Here is a 15,730-nt window from a genome sequence, read left to right on the forward strand (position 1 = left end):
TTTTTTTTTTTTTTACTCACTAATTCTATGTAATACATAGTCAATCTCCTATATATGATTTTCTGAAAGCAAAAGATATGACAAATAAATAAATCACTACTTGTTCAAGTTATCATGATACCAAGTTGACCAACTTGATCTTGTCAAATTGTCATTTTGCATAATTTTATCAAATTGTACGATTAAGTTGATAAATATTAACTTAATCTTAGCATCATGTAACGACTCATTTTTTGATTAAGTCAAAAATTACAACTAAGTTAGCTTATCTAATTAGTTAAGATAAAAATATTGTTATTTTTTTCTTCAAAATCAGTTAAGATAAAAAAAAATAGTATCTATTTATTAATTAATATTCTTTATTTTAAAATTATATAATAATTTTTAATCTTATCTCTTAAATAATTTTACTTGTAACAACTATTTTAGGTTAAAAAGTATTTTATTTCATAAATATTATAACAAATAAACTTTCTAATTGAATGGGAGGTAAATAAAATTTGAAAATTATAATGAGTAGTAGAATAATTGTTTAATTAAAAGTATATACATAAAATCTTTAATCTGACAGTATATAAAAATTAAATTAAAAATATATAAAAAGTAATTATTTTAAAAATAAAAAAATTGTAAATTAAGTTTCTATTATTTTATATAAACATACTTTTTATATATAGATTTAATTTTTTTGGTATTTATATATAATTTTAGTATCAAATTATAATTATTAGTATATCAATAGATGCTAACATGCTAATTAATTCATTCGAGTAAAATTAGTTCAGATGACAAGTTATCTATAATTTAATTAAAATGTTTTAAGTTTAAGCTTTAGAAATAATTTTTTTTATAAATTATATATAATAAATAATATTTTAAGAATAAAAATATTTATTAACTTTTTTAATTTTTATATTTCTATTATATTTTTATATTAACAATATTCAACAAAATTTATTTTAATATACATATTTGTCTTCATTTTTAAATTTTTGGGATCCATTACTAATAATACCTTGAAAAAAGAGAAACAACATAACTTGAATATAGCCTTGTGGAATCACAGATCCACGATATTGGAATTTACAAGAGTCTCTCAGACCTTATTTTATAGAATTCCAACAAATCCCAACTCCTTTGTGCAGTGGCAGAACCAGAATTTTAATAGTAGGGAGCCAAATTTTTAAACTTATAATATTTTTAGCTTTAACTTTTTATTATAGTTAACTTATTAATATCTATAAATTTATTATTGAAAAAAATAAATAATTAAAAAAATTAATAAAAAATTATTTATTGTTTTGAAGGGCATAAAATAGATATTGTGATTTTTGAGAGTAATTAAATTTAGAATGTCTTGACTTAATTTTTTTATCTCCAAAATATTATTGTCGATCGTTATACCAAACACGAGTGTAGATTTCTATCCAAAAGTTTCCTCTCTTTTGGGGTTTCCTCTGTTTGCAACTGCCTCAACAGTGAATTCACTGACTGAGTAGTGTCTACTCCGGTTGGCCACTAATCACGACTTCATCGCCTACGGCAGCATCTACCCGTCACTGTGCGGTGGACCACAGTCCCTGCAATGGATATGTTCATATCTACAACATCCAATCAAACCAAACACACGACCCCACTCCACCGGAACCACTCACCTCAGAGAACCCTTTCTATACCAGAAATTCAACCAATAACATATTGCCACCTGAACCAAATCCATCAATTCCTAAGCAAATTGAGGATCACGAGGATATAAGCAATTGATTTTATTGGCTAAGAAGAGGAGAAATCAGGAGGTAAAAGATCTAAAAATCTTTGTATAATGTGCACCAGCTATCTGAACATGATACATGTAAATATGATGTTGAGAGATACTGGTAGCCAATTCCTATGCATGTATATACTATGGTATGGCATGTGGAATGATAAATATGCATGAACAGTGTCAGCATGTTTAGAATGGTTGACAGTGTGGAATTTCACTAGTGTGAGCTGAATTACCTAAACCATCCCTAGAGTTTTTCTCAAAAGACGAAATTAGACCTTTTAGTGTGGCAGCTGCTAACAATTAGGACAGAGCTGAAAAGTTGCTTTAGCCAAGCTTTGTACAATACTGTTTATTATTTGGCATTTTAACATTTTAAGCACTGTATATTTATAATTAATCCCAACATGCACTTCACTAATTTCATTGAATAAATCGGTTAACTAACCACAACCAAACACATTCACTAAATCACTTGTGTTTCTTCCAATGGTGAGTAAATTACACATTTTTTGGCATTTCTTCACCAATTAGTTTTCCATAATCAATAAAATCTATTCTTATTGATATCACTGACATCACCACTAATGGATTTTAACATCAGTATGTTTGATCAAATACATATTTGGAAGCATCATCTCACTATTGCAACTCACTAGCCAACTCGCTACATTTTGAACCAGCCAGCTAAATATATCCATTTCTTTCTCTTTTTTTTCCCCTTATCAACCTATCCATATTTCACCCCAAGCTATTTTTTTTCCTTTTGGTTATAAACCCCAAGCTAATTTATACCATAGGTAATGGAATTAGACTCTGTCCACTCATCCAATAACCCAACCTCTACTCATCCCTAACTCTTTTCCCATTAACTTTACTGAAAAAAAAATGCAAACCCAATAGAACACTCCATTGTTAAAATTGGAGCCCAATCACTCTGGCCCATCATAGCCAACCTTAATCCACTGTACCCTATACTGGCCCATTCTACTAAAGCCGAAACATAAGCCGTTTAGCAGCCACGCTCAAGATAATACTACCTCGGGACAAACCAAGAAATTCCATTCTTTTTTCTTCGGATAACGCCACAGCAGGTCAACTACTCACCATGATCTGCATACTCAAATGCATGCTCATGTGAAAAGTTTCCATTTAAATCTATGCCGTTAGCATATTAAATTAATATCTCAACGCTATACAATCATTATATACCGGTATGCCAGTCAAGTACATCGGCATACCTGAAAATCTTCCGATAATATATGTCCACAGTCCGTATTTTCCGGGGGAAGAAAAATATGGCTACTTTTTTTCCTGAAAACACTAGTGTTCGATTCCCCAACAACCTTAGAAAGTTTGTGATATATATATCAATCTGAATGGCAATGTCAATTGGACTGGGTTCCAAAAGAAATAGTTAACCGAATTGCATCAATGGATGACAAAAACTACAAAAGAGTGGGGGTTTTCAACTTCTTTTAAAATAAGACATCGAAATGGGTGACAAACTCAAACTATATTTTTTAGCGCATTTCAATATTTGTCACCTTTATATACATTCTCTGCTCAATGATTTTTACACAGATACGGATCACGGAGGGGCAGAATATTCCATGTCACTGGTTGAAATTCTTTAGGGGCCACTTATCATGCATATCAGTGCCTGCAAAAGTTTGGGCTAATTAAACCCAGCAGCTAAAGCAAAAGTATAGCATAAGAGTAAACGTTGATATCAAACACAAAACTCGTGCAAACACAAACCATCAAATTTAGTTATTAATTGCAATGCTAATTAAACTTAAAATGAGAATAATGCACAGATAGCGTATGCTTGAACAGAGTTGCAGATGAGAAAAGGGACCTTCTCAAAGAGCCATCTCAGCCTGCAAAGCTGCCAATTCATCTTCTTCAGCAGTAGGCTTTGCGGGGAAAGGACGATTAGGTTGCCGCCCAGCTGGGACATGTACAGGAGCTGCGGGAGCTGTAGTTGCAGGCTGAAGTAGTTGTTCTTCCAACTCAGCACCTTCTAGCTCTTCAAGTTCTGCTTCCAATTCGTCCTGAAAAGGCATACAAATTCAAAATGTTGTCCAAATTTATTTATTACATAACTATACAAAATAGTCTATTAAGAGAGCACAAATATCCTGTAAGCAAATAATGGAAACAAAATCAACATTTGAAAAGATAACCTCATCAAAATCAGCAGCTGAACCAATTGGAGCTGACAATGCTTCCTGAATTTGTTTCATGTTCTCAGTCTGCTCATTGATCTCATCCATGGTCTTGTCAACATCATCAATGTTCCTGTAGAATAATATTGCAATTCAATAATTTAACAATGAGCATCCTGCTCATAAGATCACATGACATAATTCTCCATGTTCACATTATCACGACTTTATACTAAACTTGTCATTTTTTCAAATCATAGATAACCCGGGAAGTAGAGGACAAAAACATATCATGCGTGAAATCAATAAACACTTAATAACATAAACAGTGATACGTACGTTGCTTTTTGCATAGCCTTCATAGTAGCTGCTCCTACTCTCAATGCATCAACTGTTTCTGTGGTTGCCTTGGCACCTTCTAACATTATCATCTGCAAGAAAATTGGCAGCATGAGTGAGTGAAGCTGAAATGTTTAATCATTGACTAAACCAGTTTCATTCAGACCTGGTCATGAATACGCAACTGGAAATTTCCAAGCTGCTCTATTTGCTGCTCATACAGCCTCTTCCTCTTCAAACATTGTATTGCCGCTGCATGAAGAAATTCAAAATCAATTTCACAGTAGATGAATGTAACATCAACTCATGAATAAGCTCCAAAAAAATTTTCCACAGAAAGAACACAAGCACTTAAATTAGGCAGGATCTATATCATTTTTATAAAACTCGGTCAAGTGGATAAGATAAGATTCGTTATTGTCCACATTTCACATAGCTAATCACGGATAAAAGAAAGAAAAAAAGAGGATATGGTGAAAGAATTCATATAGATAAGATCAATGTGGTACCATAATCCTATTTGGTTCACATGGATTACAGTAGTAGGAATGGAAACATTATTACCATCAACTAGGAATGGAATAATTATTAACATCATGTTTGTATATTCAAGAATAAGACAACCCATAAATAGTTCAATGTCATCAGGTGATGGCACTGATTCTATATGGGTGTGATTGTGTGAAGGTAGTGGTTGGCTGCAGCACTAGCAGCGAGTAAGTTTGTTATCTTAAGAAATAAGAAAGTACTCCAAAAAAGAAGGTAGATGGATTGGGATATGAGCCTTATTGACAGGCTTGATCCATTTTTCTTGTTGATACTATCATTGAGAAACTGAACAAGAAAATTTGGCCAAAATATGCATTTATAAGCTCAATGGCATCAGCAACACAAAATATAAGTGATACAGAGCAAGAAGACATTGTATTTCCCAATGATATTCTATAGAACAAGCATCAATGTGTTTTGCTACATACCCCTCTTATTCTTTGCCTTGGTGAATTCTTTGGCTTTTTCAACTTCTGCTGCTGCCTTTTTAACGAGCACTTTCTCCTTTTTCTCTAGCATTTCAAGGGTCTACATGATTCAAGGAACAAAATAGTTAATTTGAGAAGAAAACCTGCAGACACCAATTGTTAATTGCTAGAACAATATTTACTAAGATACAGGAGTCTTACTAATTTATCCATCTAGTGATAATGATTATGAGGAATTCAAGTTGAAAGTTTGCGATTTTGGGAAGAAGAAACAGCTATGGAATTGAAGTTAAAGATAAATGGTGGGGTAATTTGGAAATTTTATCAAAAATTCAACAAAAAATTAGGGTTTGAATACTTTTATCAGCATTCCCAAAGTTCATGAATACAAATAGTTGTTTTTCCTTAAAAAAAATTGTAACTTCTAAATTTTTTTTATTTTTCTAAAACTTTTACTTTTACTACTCAAATTTTGCCAAACATGCTAAAAAAAATTTTCATTAAAAAAAATTTTCCTAGCCACTTAATAGTACCCAAACAAGCTCTAAAACAAATTACAAGTCGAAAATTCTCTTAACTGATGATATTCAACATCCATCATAAACAGAGGAATTCGTTTCTTCATAGCTCTAGCATAGTTTGCATCAGAATTCCCAAGACAATAACGTTGCTTATCAATTAAGAGAAAAATATAACGAAATTACAACATAATTAACGCGCAACTTGAAGAGATAATAGTTCCATCGACCGAATATGCACAATTCACAATTTCCCGATTAGGAGAAGGAGAAAAAAAATGAGTATCTAAGGAGAATCGAATGGGAGTTACCTCGGTTAACTTGTCCAATGTGGTTAGAGTATTGGCCTCCTGTTTAGGTTTACCGAAAATTCGGGTAAACATGGTTGCGATAGAGATGAAACACCGAAACCCTCAAGCCTCTAAGAGGAAAAATTAAATCCAACAAAGGTCAATTGAGACCCCAATTCACCAAGCGATCGACCTGCAACAGGTGAAAGGCAAAAAGATTATTAATTGAAATAATAATCGATGAATTTCAATGCTGAAATTAGGTTTGATCGCGTGGGGAAAAAAGACAGATAGAACAAACCCTGATGAAAAAATAGGGTTTGGAGAGAGGGGGGGTGTCTGGATGTTTGAGAAGAAGCGAGAAGGGAGAAGAGGAAGAGAGAGATTTACGAGTGGGGAGGGAGAAAAGAAAAGGAGAGCGTATGTATGTATTTGTGGAATTTCTACGTATAATAATACCGTAGTCTTTGGTCCGTAGTTAAGACTTGAGATTCGGGATAAGAAGTTACACAAGAAACTCGATGGAAGCCGCTGTACCTCTTTACTTCACCGCGTGGCGGCAAATCATTGTTTCGTGATTTTTTTTTAAATTATCTTATTATTTCGCTAAATTTAAAATTAAGTTCCTTTTATAAATTAGAATTTAATCAGTTTAATTAAATATAAAACAAAATTAAGAAATTAATATATAATACATCAAAGTGACAATTTTATCTTTAACATACAGCCAACAACACAATTTTAAACAATTTCAGACAAATTAATGTTGCAAAGAATATAAAAACACAATCAAAAAATTAGGACAGAGAATTAACCCAGCAAAAAAAAAATTAAACATCAATAAAATTGTTCTAGAAAACTTAACAAAATACCATCAACTAGGCTCTATTTAACAAATCAGTGAAATACCATAAACAAAATTATTTCAGAATCACTGAAATCAACCATCATCAGAGTTTATTCTAGTTTCTTACAAATTAATAAAAGAAAAAATATAACAAAACACTCAAAAACTCAATCAGAAACATTATTCTGTTATTCCAGGTTTTAGAATCATACAAAAATAAAAACTTAAAATCTTAAAACTTAACAAAAAAAAAAAACAGAACAAGCAGAGCTTACTGGTGGTGACGGAAAACCAACCTGACGACTACCGACGGCGATGGTGGTGGCGTTCTGATAGGGTTTACTCAGAGCGAGGTGGGGGGTTTTCTTTTTTAATTTGGGAGTAAGAGAGTATTTGAGAATTTGGGAAAGGTAGTAGTGGAAATGCACATAGAATGGACTACGAGGGTTGTTTATAGATTGGGTGTGGTCCAAAATCAGCTGGACTTGCCCAAGTTTGAACTAAAAAAATGGAGCCGATTCGTATTTTTTTATATTTAAATTTAAATTAAATAAATAAAATCAAGTTGGCTTATTCTAGTGGTTAGTTTACTAGTTTGTTTAAATAAATGTTGGATAATAAAATTGTGAAAGAATAGAAAAATAAAAGAAAAAATGAAAAAAAAAATTTATTAATTGTTGATTGATTGAATTATAAAGGTAAAACTAAACATACATAGAGCATTGTCTACGAAAGATAAAAATAAAGATAAGATAAAATATAAAAATAACATAAAGATAAGATAAAATAATAATGGCTAAAATTGTAATTGAATTTATGTATTTTGTTGGGCTAAATTTATGGGTTGTTAGACTTTTTTATTATTGTCATGGGCTAAAGTAGAAAAATGGTTTAATATCGATATTCGAATTCCATTTTGCGCATGCAGCAACTCATTAGTCAGCGACAAACCCTTAAATAGAGTTCAATATCACGACAGATTAGTTTTTGGTCTGTCGAATTAGAAGATACGTGAGAAACAAAAAAACAATAAATACAAAATTTATGAAAATATATAAAATCTACCATGACATGTGTATAATTGAATTGATGTTATATTTGTTTGATTTTTTTTTCATTTAATTTAATTTAAATAATTTTAAATTTTAAAATTATAAAAATATTTAATTTAAAATTATATAATTATAATTTAAATTAATAATTATGACTTTAGATAACTATTTAAGTAAAGTTTGAAAAATAATTATTTGCTTATATTTGTTATGTGTTGTGATAAAGATCACGATGTAGATGTCCATTTATTATGTGCAGTTCACATTTTTAAAATGAAATTATATTAAAAAAATTTGAAAGAGTAAACATTTTACCTCCATAAATAATAAAGCATAGATTTACATACCTACAGGGATAGATCTACTTGATAACATGTGAGGGCAAGTATCCTATTGAATTTTATAAAATTTTCAAATAGCATATGGTATTAAATTTTAGTCGTCCCTTTTATATAAATAATTTTGACCTAATTCTTTATAATTACAATATTATTGAAAAATATTTAATTAAATTTAATTTTATAAATATATAAAATTTAATTTTCACTATTTAACAAAAAAATAATTAAATAAATAATAATAAAAGAATGATAAGTCAAAATAAACTATCTTAATCCAAATTATTCCCAAATCAACTTTTTTGCTGCTATTTTTTTTACTTTTTTTCAGTTTTTTAGTTTTCTGTTTTTTCTATTCTATTTTTTAATTTTTTATTTTAATTAAAATTTTATTTTAATCTTTTTGTAATTTGTATTTTATTAAATTATACTGCATTTGTTTTGCAATTACACTATTTTATAATTTTTTTTGTTAATGGTTATTATACAATAAAATTTTATTTGTATTTTTTTATGATTGATTTGCTGAGTATTTTATATTCATTTTTTTAAATTAAAAATTATATTTTTATAATATTTATATTTGTTAATAAATTAATTTAAGTATATAATTTTTTATTTTTTAGTAACAAAGAAATATTTTTAAAAGAACCATTATTATTAGAGTTTGGATCTCAAAATAATTTATCAACCTCTTTTAGTAGGAAGACGATTTTAAAAATTAAAGTAAAAAGTCTTATAGCAGATCTTGGATAACGACGAAAAATTTTAAATTATGCTTATAATAACAAAATATAATTATAAAAATTAGGGTAAAGTATAATTTTTGTTCTAATGTTTGCATTTTTTTTAAATATTTTTAACGTTTAATTTCATTCAATTTTCTCCCTAACGTTTTTTTATTCATTTAATTTTGTCTGTGTCAAAACTATCTCTACAAATTTTTAATTTATTCCCAACATTTTATATAAGTTGATGTATAGGGATAATTTTGATAAAATAAAAAATGTCAGAAATAAAAATTGTAACTAAACGTTAGATGTATTTTTGAAAAAATTGCAAATATTAAGAATAGGAAATGCACTTTATCCTAAAAATTAGTCTTATTATGTATAATTTGCCCCCACCGATAAAATTTTCTGGATCCGTCACTGCATACGTATATAACAAAATACTCTTTTCTTTCATATATATAATATGGGTGATGCTAGGTAGCCAAAAAATAATTATAATATAGAAATATTAAATAAAAATTTCTATTCTCTTGCTAAGCAAGTGAGATACACCTCTTTATCACTTATCTTCTTTATCACTTACTATTTTGCTGCATGTTTAGAGTCATTAATGTTCTTTTCAAAATTAATTTCAGTTTCTTCCAAATCAAATCTCTAAGCTCTCTCAATCACATTATTATCCATTAAAATACAATTGTTTTATACAAAAAATATGGAAATTAAATTAAAAAATTTTAACAATTTCTACTATACAACTTATATTTTACATATAGACTATTAAAAAATAAAAAATAAAATATAAAATATAAACAAAAATAAAAAAATTAAAAATAATTATTAAGTCGTCATATTAAAATCAATAAATAAGCATACATATGAATATTAAATAAAATATTAAAATAATTAAAATCATGGTCTATTAGTGCACATATGAGATAATTTGAAAAATACAATAAGACGTATAGTTTAAAATTTGATAATATTAATTAAAAAATTTTATTAATTATAAACATTATAGGTATGAAATTATAAATATTATAAATACAAATTATGAATGTTATTAACATGAAATTATAGATGTTATGTGTATGAAGTTATAGATATTATGTGTAAATTGATCAATTAAATAAATTAATTTAAAAATTTGATTTTTTTTTAAATTCAATTATGATAAAATTTAAAAAATATATGTGTTAACTTTATATTTATATATGCAATAACTAAAAAATGATATGTATGTGGATATAATATCTAATACATATGAATTTAATTTTTAGATGTTAGTTATATGTAATTATGGATGTTATGTATATGTACGTATGAATCTTATGTGTATGAACTTAGTTAGTATAGAATATAATTATAAATGCACATAAAAGTACACAAAAAAATTAACTCAGTTTATTACCATACCTCATCAAAATTAGTGTGGTTTTTCATATTATCGAGAATTGGTTGACTGACAACAACCTCGTCGGGTAAGTCCGTTTGTTGTTCAAATTCTTCATCAGCATCTTCTACCACAGGTACCATATTAAGATCGAATTCAAATGTTATACTATTTGCGACGATAAACGTGACTTCTTGTAAAATTTATTGACTTGTACACTATTCTGCTTGCAATTGTATTATAGTAATGATTTTTGAATGATCATAATTAAATTAATGGAAGGTATATATTACAAAGAATCAAGTGTAAGTAAATGCCTTAACCGAAACAAAGAATTAATGATTTTTTTCGTATTTCCATTTATTGATATTAAATGCCTTAAGGAAAACAAAGAATCAAGTGTAATTAACTCAATTAATGTATATTATCATTACCGTCCATTCTTATTATTATTATTATTATTTAATGTATTCTTAAATATAAAATTAAGTTATAAAAGAAATATTAAGTATTACAAAAAATGTCTAATAGTAAGGAATATGATATTATAATTAATATCATTAATAAGTAGAGTTGATAAGAATATGATAAATGAAATGATAAGAGAGTGAGATAAAAAAATAAAACTGTTATTAAGTAATATAAATGAAGTAAATTATAGAAACTTTTGGCTAATTATGACTAAAAATTTTTTGTTACCAAAACTCTCTCTCTTTCTTTATCTCTCTGAGTATAAGCTGCAACATATATAATATTAGTAAATATATATGAATTACATATATTATAGTGAGATAATAATATTGGTGAACTCTAATATTAGTGCCTTCTATTTACACTTTGTTATTCTATTTTTATTATCTCTTCTTTGTTTATTTATTTTACAATATGTTATTAGCACGAGACTCTTATCAAAATTTAGAAAGACTTAGGTAATAAATTTCATTATGTCAAAGCTCTCTCATATTGAATTTAATGCTCTTGATATATCTGAAAACAACTACTTGTCATCGATACCAGATGCTGAAATCTATCTTGATTCAATAGATATGGGATATACCATTAAGGCTAAAAATAATGTATCCTAAAAGGATAAAGGCAAAGCCATGATTTTCCTTCGTCGTTATTTTGACGAAACATTAAAAAATAAATATCTCACACTAAAAGATCTTCTTAGATATGTGGAAAAAGTAAAAACCTTGAAGAAAAGTATAATTATCAAAAGACAGTGATATTTTCTCATGTCCAATTTGCAGATTGTCAATTTGATAAATCAAAATTTTTAACATTATGGGAGGGAATAAGCTTCCTGAAAAGGAACTTAATTATAATGCATCATTCTTGATACATTTAGATTCTCGATCAAGGTAATCTGAACTAGAAGTTCAAAATATTATACATTTGTAAAGAATAACAAATAAATTATCTGATGTATTTTCTGATACAAAAGGATAACTAAATCCTATATACCAGTTGAAAATGCTTCAATTCGAATTGATGTCCCAGTCGGATAAATGGCGACCGAAATAAAATCACGTCAAAAACGTGGTAGGCCTGCCGGTTCCAAAGACAAAAATTCTCGAAAAAGAAAAGTGGTAAATAATATTCTTGTTGAAAAAGATAAAGATATAGTAAAGACGCCTGCAGTTGTCCAAAATTCTTATATAGTTTTGACGTCAGAAGACGTTCAGGTACCTGAAAACTGTGAAAATGACGAGATCTCGATAAATTACGTCTTTACAGGAGAAAAAATGGGACCGAAATAAGAACATTGTTGATGAAATATTTGCATATAATGTATTATTAAATATCATGTATGAAAGTAAGGATATTGAGTCAATAACAGCCAAAGAATGTTGATAACAAAATAATTGGCCAAAAATGAGAAGAAGTTATGAAGGCTGAGTTAGACTCACTTATAAAACGTGAAATCTTTGGACCTATAGTTTGTACACCAGAAGATGTAAAACCTATTGGATATAAATGGGTATTTGTGAGAAAACAAAATGAGAAAAATGAAGTTGTACTCTACAAAACTCGACTTGTGGCACAAAATTTTTCACAAAGGACCGATATAGATTATGAAGAAACATATTCCCTTGTAGTGGATGCAATAACATTGCGTTATTTGGTCAGTTTATCCGCATACCATAAATTACATATGCATCTAATGGATGTGATAACAGTCTATTTATACAGATCATTAGATCGTGATATCTATATGAAAGTTCCTAAATGACTAAAGATATCTAAACTATCAAATGAATATTCGCATGGGTTATACTCTGTCAAAACGCAAAGATCTTTATATGGTCTAAAGCAATCTGGACGAATATGGTATAATCGTCTTATTAAGTATTTGGCCAAAAACGGATTCAAGAATGATGATATTTGTCCATGTGTTTCATAAAGAAATATGTATTTGGATTCATTATAATTGCTGTATACGTTGATGATTTAAATATCATTGGAACTATTGAAGAGATTCCAACAATTATAAAAATTCTAAAAGAAGAGTTTAAGATGAAAAATCTTGGAAAGACTAAATTTTGTTTTCGCCTGCGGATCGAGCATACAAAAAATAGGATCCTTATTCATCAAACAACATACACAAAAAAGATATTGAAAAAATTTTATGCGGATAAGTCACATCCATTAAGTACCCCAATGATCGTAAGGTCTTTGGATGTGAAAAAGCATCAATTCCATCCTAAATAAGAAAACGAAGATATCATTGGTCTTAAAGTACCATATCTTAATGCCATTAGAGCACTAATATATCTTGCTAATAATACACGACCCGATATATATTTTGTTGTGTACTTACTAGCAAGGTATAATTCCTCTCCAACCAAAAGACATTGGAATGGAATCAAACAAATCTTTTGATATCTTTATGGAACGGTTGATATGGGATTATTTTATCTATATGGATCAAAGTCACAACTAGTTGGCTATGCAGATGCAGGATACTTGTCTGATCCACACAAAAGAAGATCTCAAACAGGATACCTGTTCACATATTGTGATACAGCTATATCGTGGAGATCCACGAAACAGACGATAGAAGCAACATCTTCTAATCATGCTGAAATACTAGCGATACATGAAGTAATTCGCGAGTGTTTTTAGCTCAAGAGTTTGATCCAATATATTATGTCATTATGTGGGCTGATCATGAGATAGCTCCAACTGTTCTGTTTTAAGATAATACAGCATGCCGTGCGCAACTTAAAGGTGGATATATCAAAAGTGATAGAACAAAGCACATTTTTTCCAAATTATTCTTCACTCATGATCTTCGAAATCAAGGAACGATTGATGTCCAACAGATCCACTCAAGCGATAATCTGGCAGATTTATTTACAAAGTTAATTCCAAAATCCTCATTTAAAAAATTGGTATATCAGATTGGGATGCGCTAATTTCGAGATATTAAATAATGTTGACAAGAGGGGGAGGCTGTACTATTTTTTTCTTGATCAGGTTTTTTCATTGAATTTTTCTCGACAATATTTTTAACGAGGCATTCTCCATCACAAAGGATATTGTACTCTTTTTTCTTCATTAAAATTTTTTTAATTGGATTTTTTTTAAGTAAGATTTTAACGAAGTATAATTCTAAATGGTAATTCAAGAGGGAGTGTTGTAATAAAGATGATGATGTGGATGCCAATTCATTATGGGTAGCTCACATTCTCAAAGTTGAATTATATTAAAGGGGAGCCACTCAGATAAAGACTCTTAAAACGTTTTTTTTAAATATTTTTCAGTAATTAAAATTTAACATATATAATTGATTAAATCATGTTATTTTTGTCAAAATTAGGCTAGACAAATTGATTTAACCAAAAAAATTATGAATCAAATCTTGAACTGGTCTAAATTAATATTTTTTTATCAAAAATGACTATAATACCCTTATTGTAGAGAATGATTAAAATATTTTTATTATATATATATATATATATTAATTTTAAAATTTCTAAATCCTAATCTTACGATAAAAAAATAAAAGGCTAAAATTTAGAATTCTAAAAATTAATATATATAATAGAAGTATTTTAGTCATTTTTTATAATAGGATATTGTAGTATTTTTTATAAAAAATAATATTAATTTAGACCAATTCAAGATTTGATTCACTGTTTTTTGGTCAAATTAATTTGTTTAGTCTAATTTTGATAAAAATAACACGATTTAATCGATTATATGTGTTAAATTTTAATTATTAAAAAATATTTTTATAAAAAGACGTTTTCAGCGTCTTTAGCTGAGTGACTCCCATAACTTATAAGTACGTATATAATATTTATAAATATATATGAATTACTTTTATTATAGTAAAATAATAATATTAATAAACTCTAATATTAGTATCTTTTATTTATACTTTATTATTCTATTTTTATTATTTATTTATTTATTTATTTTATAACATTATTATGACTTTGTAATTTATAATTTTAAAATTATAAATTGGATCTTGACAGCCTGACGTGGTGGAGGCGCTGCGTCAAATGATACAGAAACAAAAATAATATAAACAGGATAATTATATTATTTTAAATAAATAAATAAAAAGAATTTATTTTGATTTTTTTTAATTTAGATTTCCTAAAATTTTAAATCTAACGTAACAGCAAAGGTTAATTTTTTTGGATATTGAATAAAAATTGGTGTAATCCTTTAATATTGGAAATTATGATGTTTTACAAAATTATGGGGGCTATAGAATTTGTATAGTGCAAATTGTCAGATTAATGTTTTTTTAATTTATAAAGACAATACACAAATTACGTATTGTATTATTTTAATATTAAATTACAATACACAGTCTGCGTATTGTAAATACACAATCTGCATATTGTCAATACAATACGTATTTTACATATTGTACTTGCACAGGATAACACTTCCATATAACACTATAAAACTTTATTTTTTACAACATTAATATAAAACTCTCTCCACTCTTTTATATTAAAATAAAAAATCCAACAGCAAACAGGCACTTAAAAAGTTTGCCATTATTGATCGCTGACGCTGATCTCTGAAAGTAAAAAACTAAAAAGGAAATATTTGCACTATCATATCATGGGCAGAATCGTCTTACCCACAAGATAACCTAGGCTTGTGCTATTTTGGATGTGCGTCAAACTATACAGAAATAGAAAGAATAAGATTGCCAAGCGAAAGCAAATCCAGCTTGAGATTTTTAGTTGAATGACTAAAAGAATGAATTTAATTTTAATATATTAATAATTTAAAACTTTTTATATATCTATTCAATTAAATTTATATAATATTTT

General features: G+C 27.9%; 1 protein-coding gene across 1 annotated transcript; it reads right to left on the reverse strand.

Moving 5' to 3' along the window:
- Positions 1-3,099: 3,099 nt before the first annotated feature.
- Positions 3,100-6,509, reverse strand: LOC107492000 (vacuolar protein sorting-associated protein 32 homolog 2). The gene is made up of 8 exons (XM_016112948.3): positions 6,362-6,509; positions 6,082-6,253; positions 5,253-5,352; positions 4,442-4,527; positions 4,276-4,367; positions 3,955-4,069; positions 3,627-3,822; positions 3,100-3,428 (listed from the first exon to the last, which is right to left on the reverse strand). The coding sequence occupies exons 2-7, from the start codon at positions 6,151-6,153 to the stop codon at positions 3,631-3,633; spliced, it is 657 nt and encodes a 218-aa protein (XP_015968434.1). The 5' UTR covers positions 6,154-6,253; positions 6,362-6,509; the 3' UTR covers positions 3,100-3,428; positions 3,627-3,630.
- Positions 6,510-15,730: the final 9,221 nt, after the last annotated feature.

The sequence above is a fragment of the Arachis duranensis genome, chromosome 6, assembly GCF_000817695.3.
Source record: "Arachis duranensis cultivar V14167 chromosome 6, aradu.V14167.gnm2.J7QH, whole genome shotgun sequence".
NCBI classification, from domain to species: Eukaryota; Viridiplantae; Streptophyta; class Magnoliopsida; order Fabales; family Fabaceae; genus Arachis; species Arachis duranensis.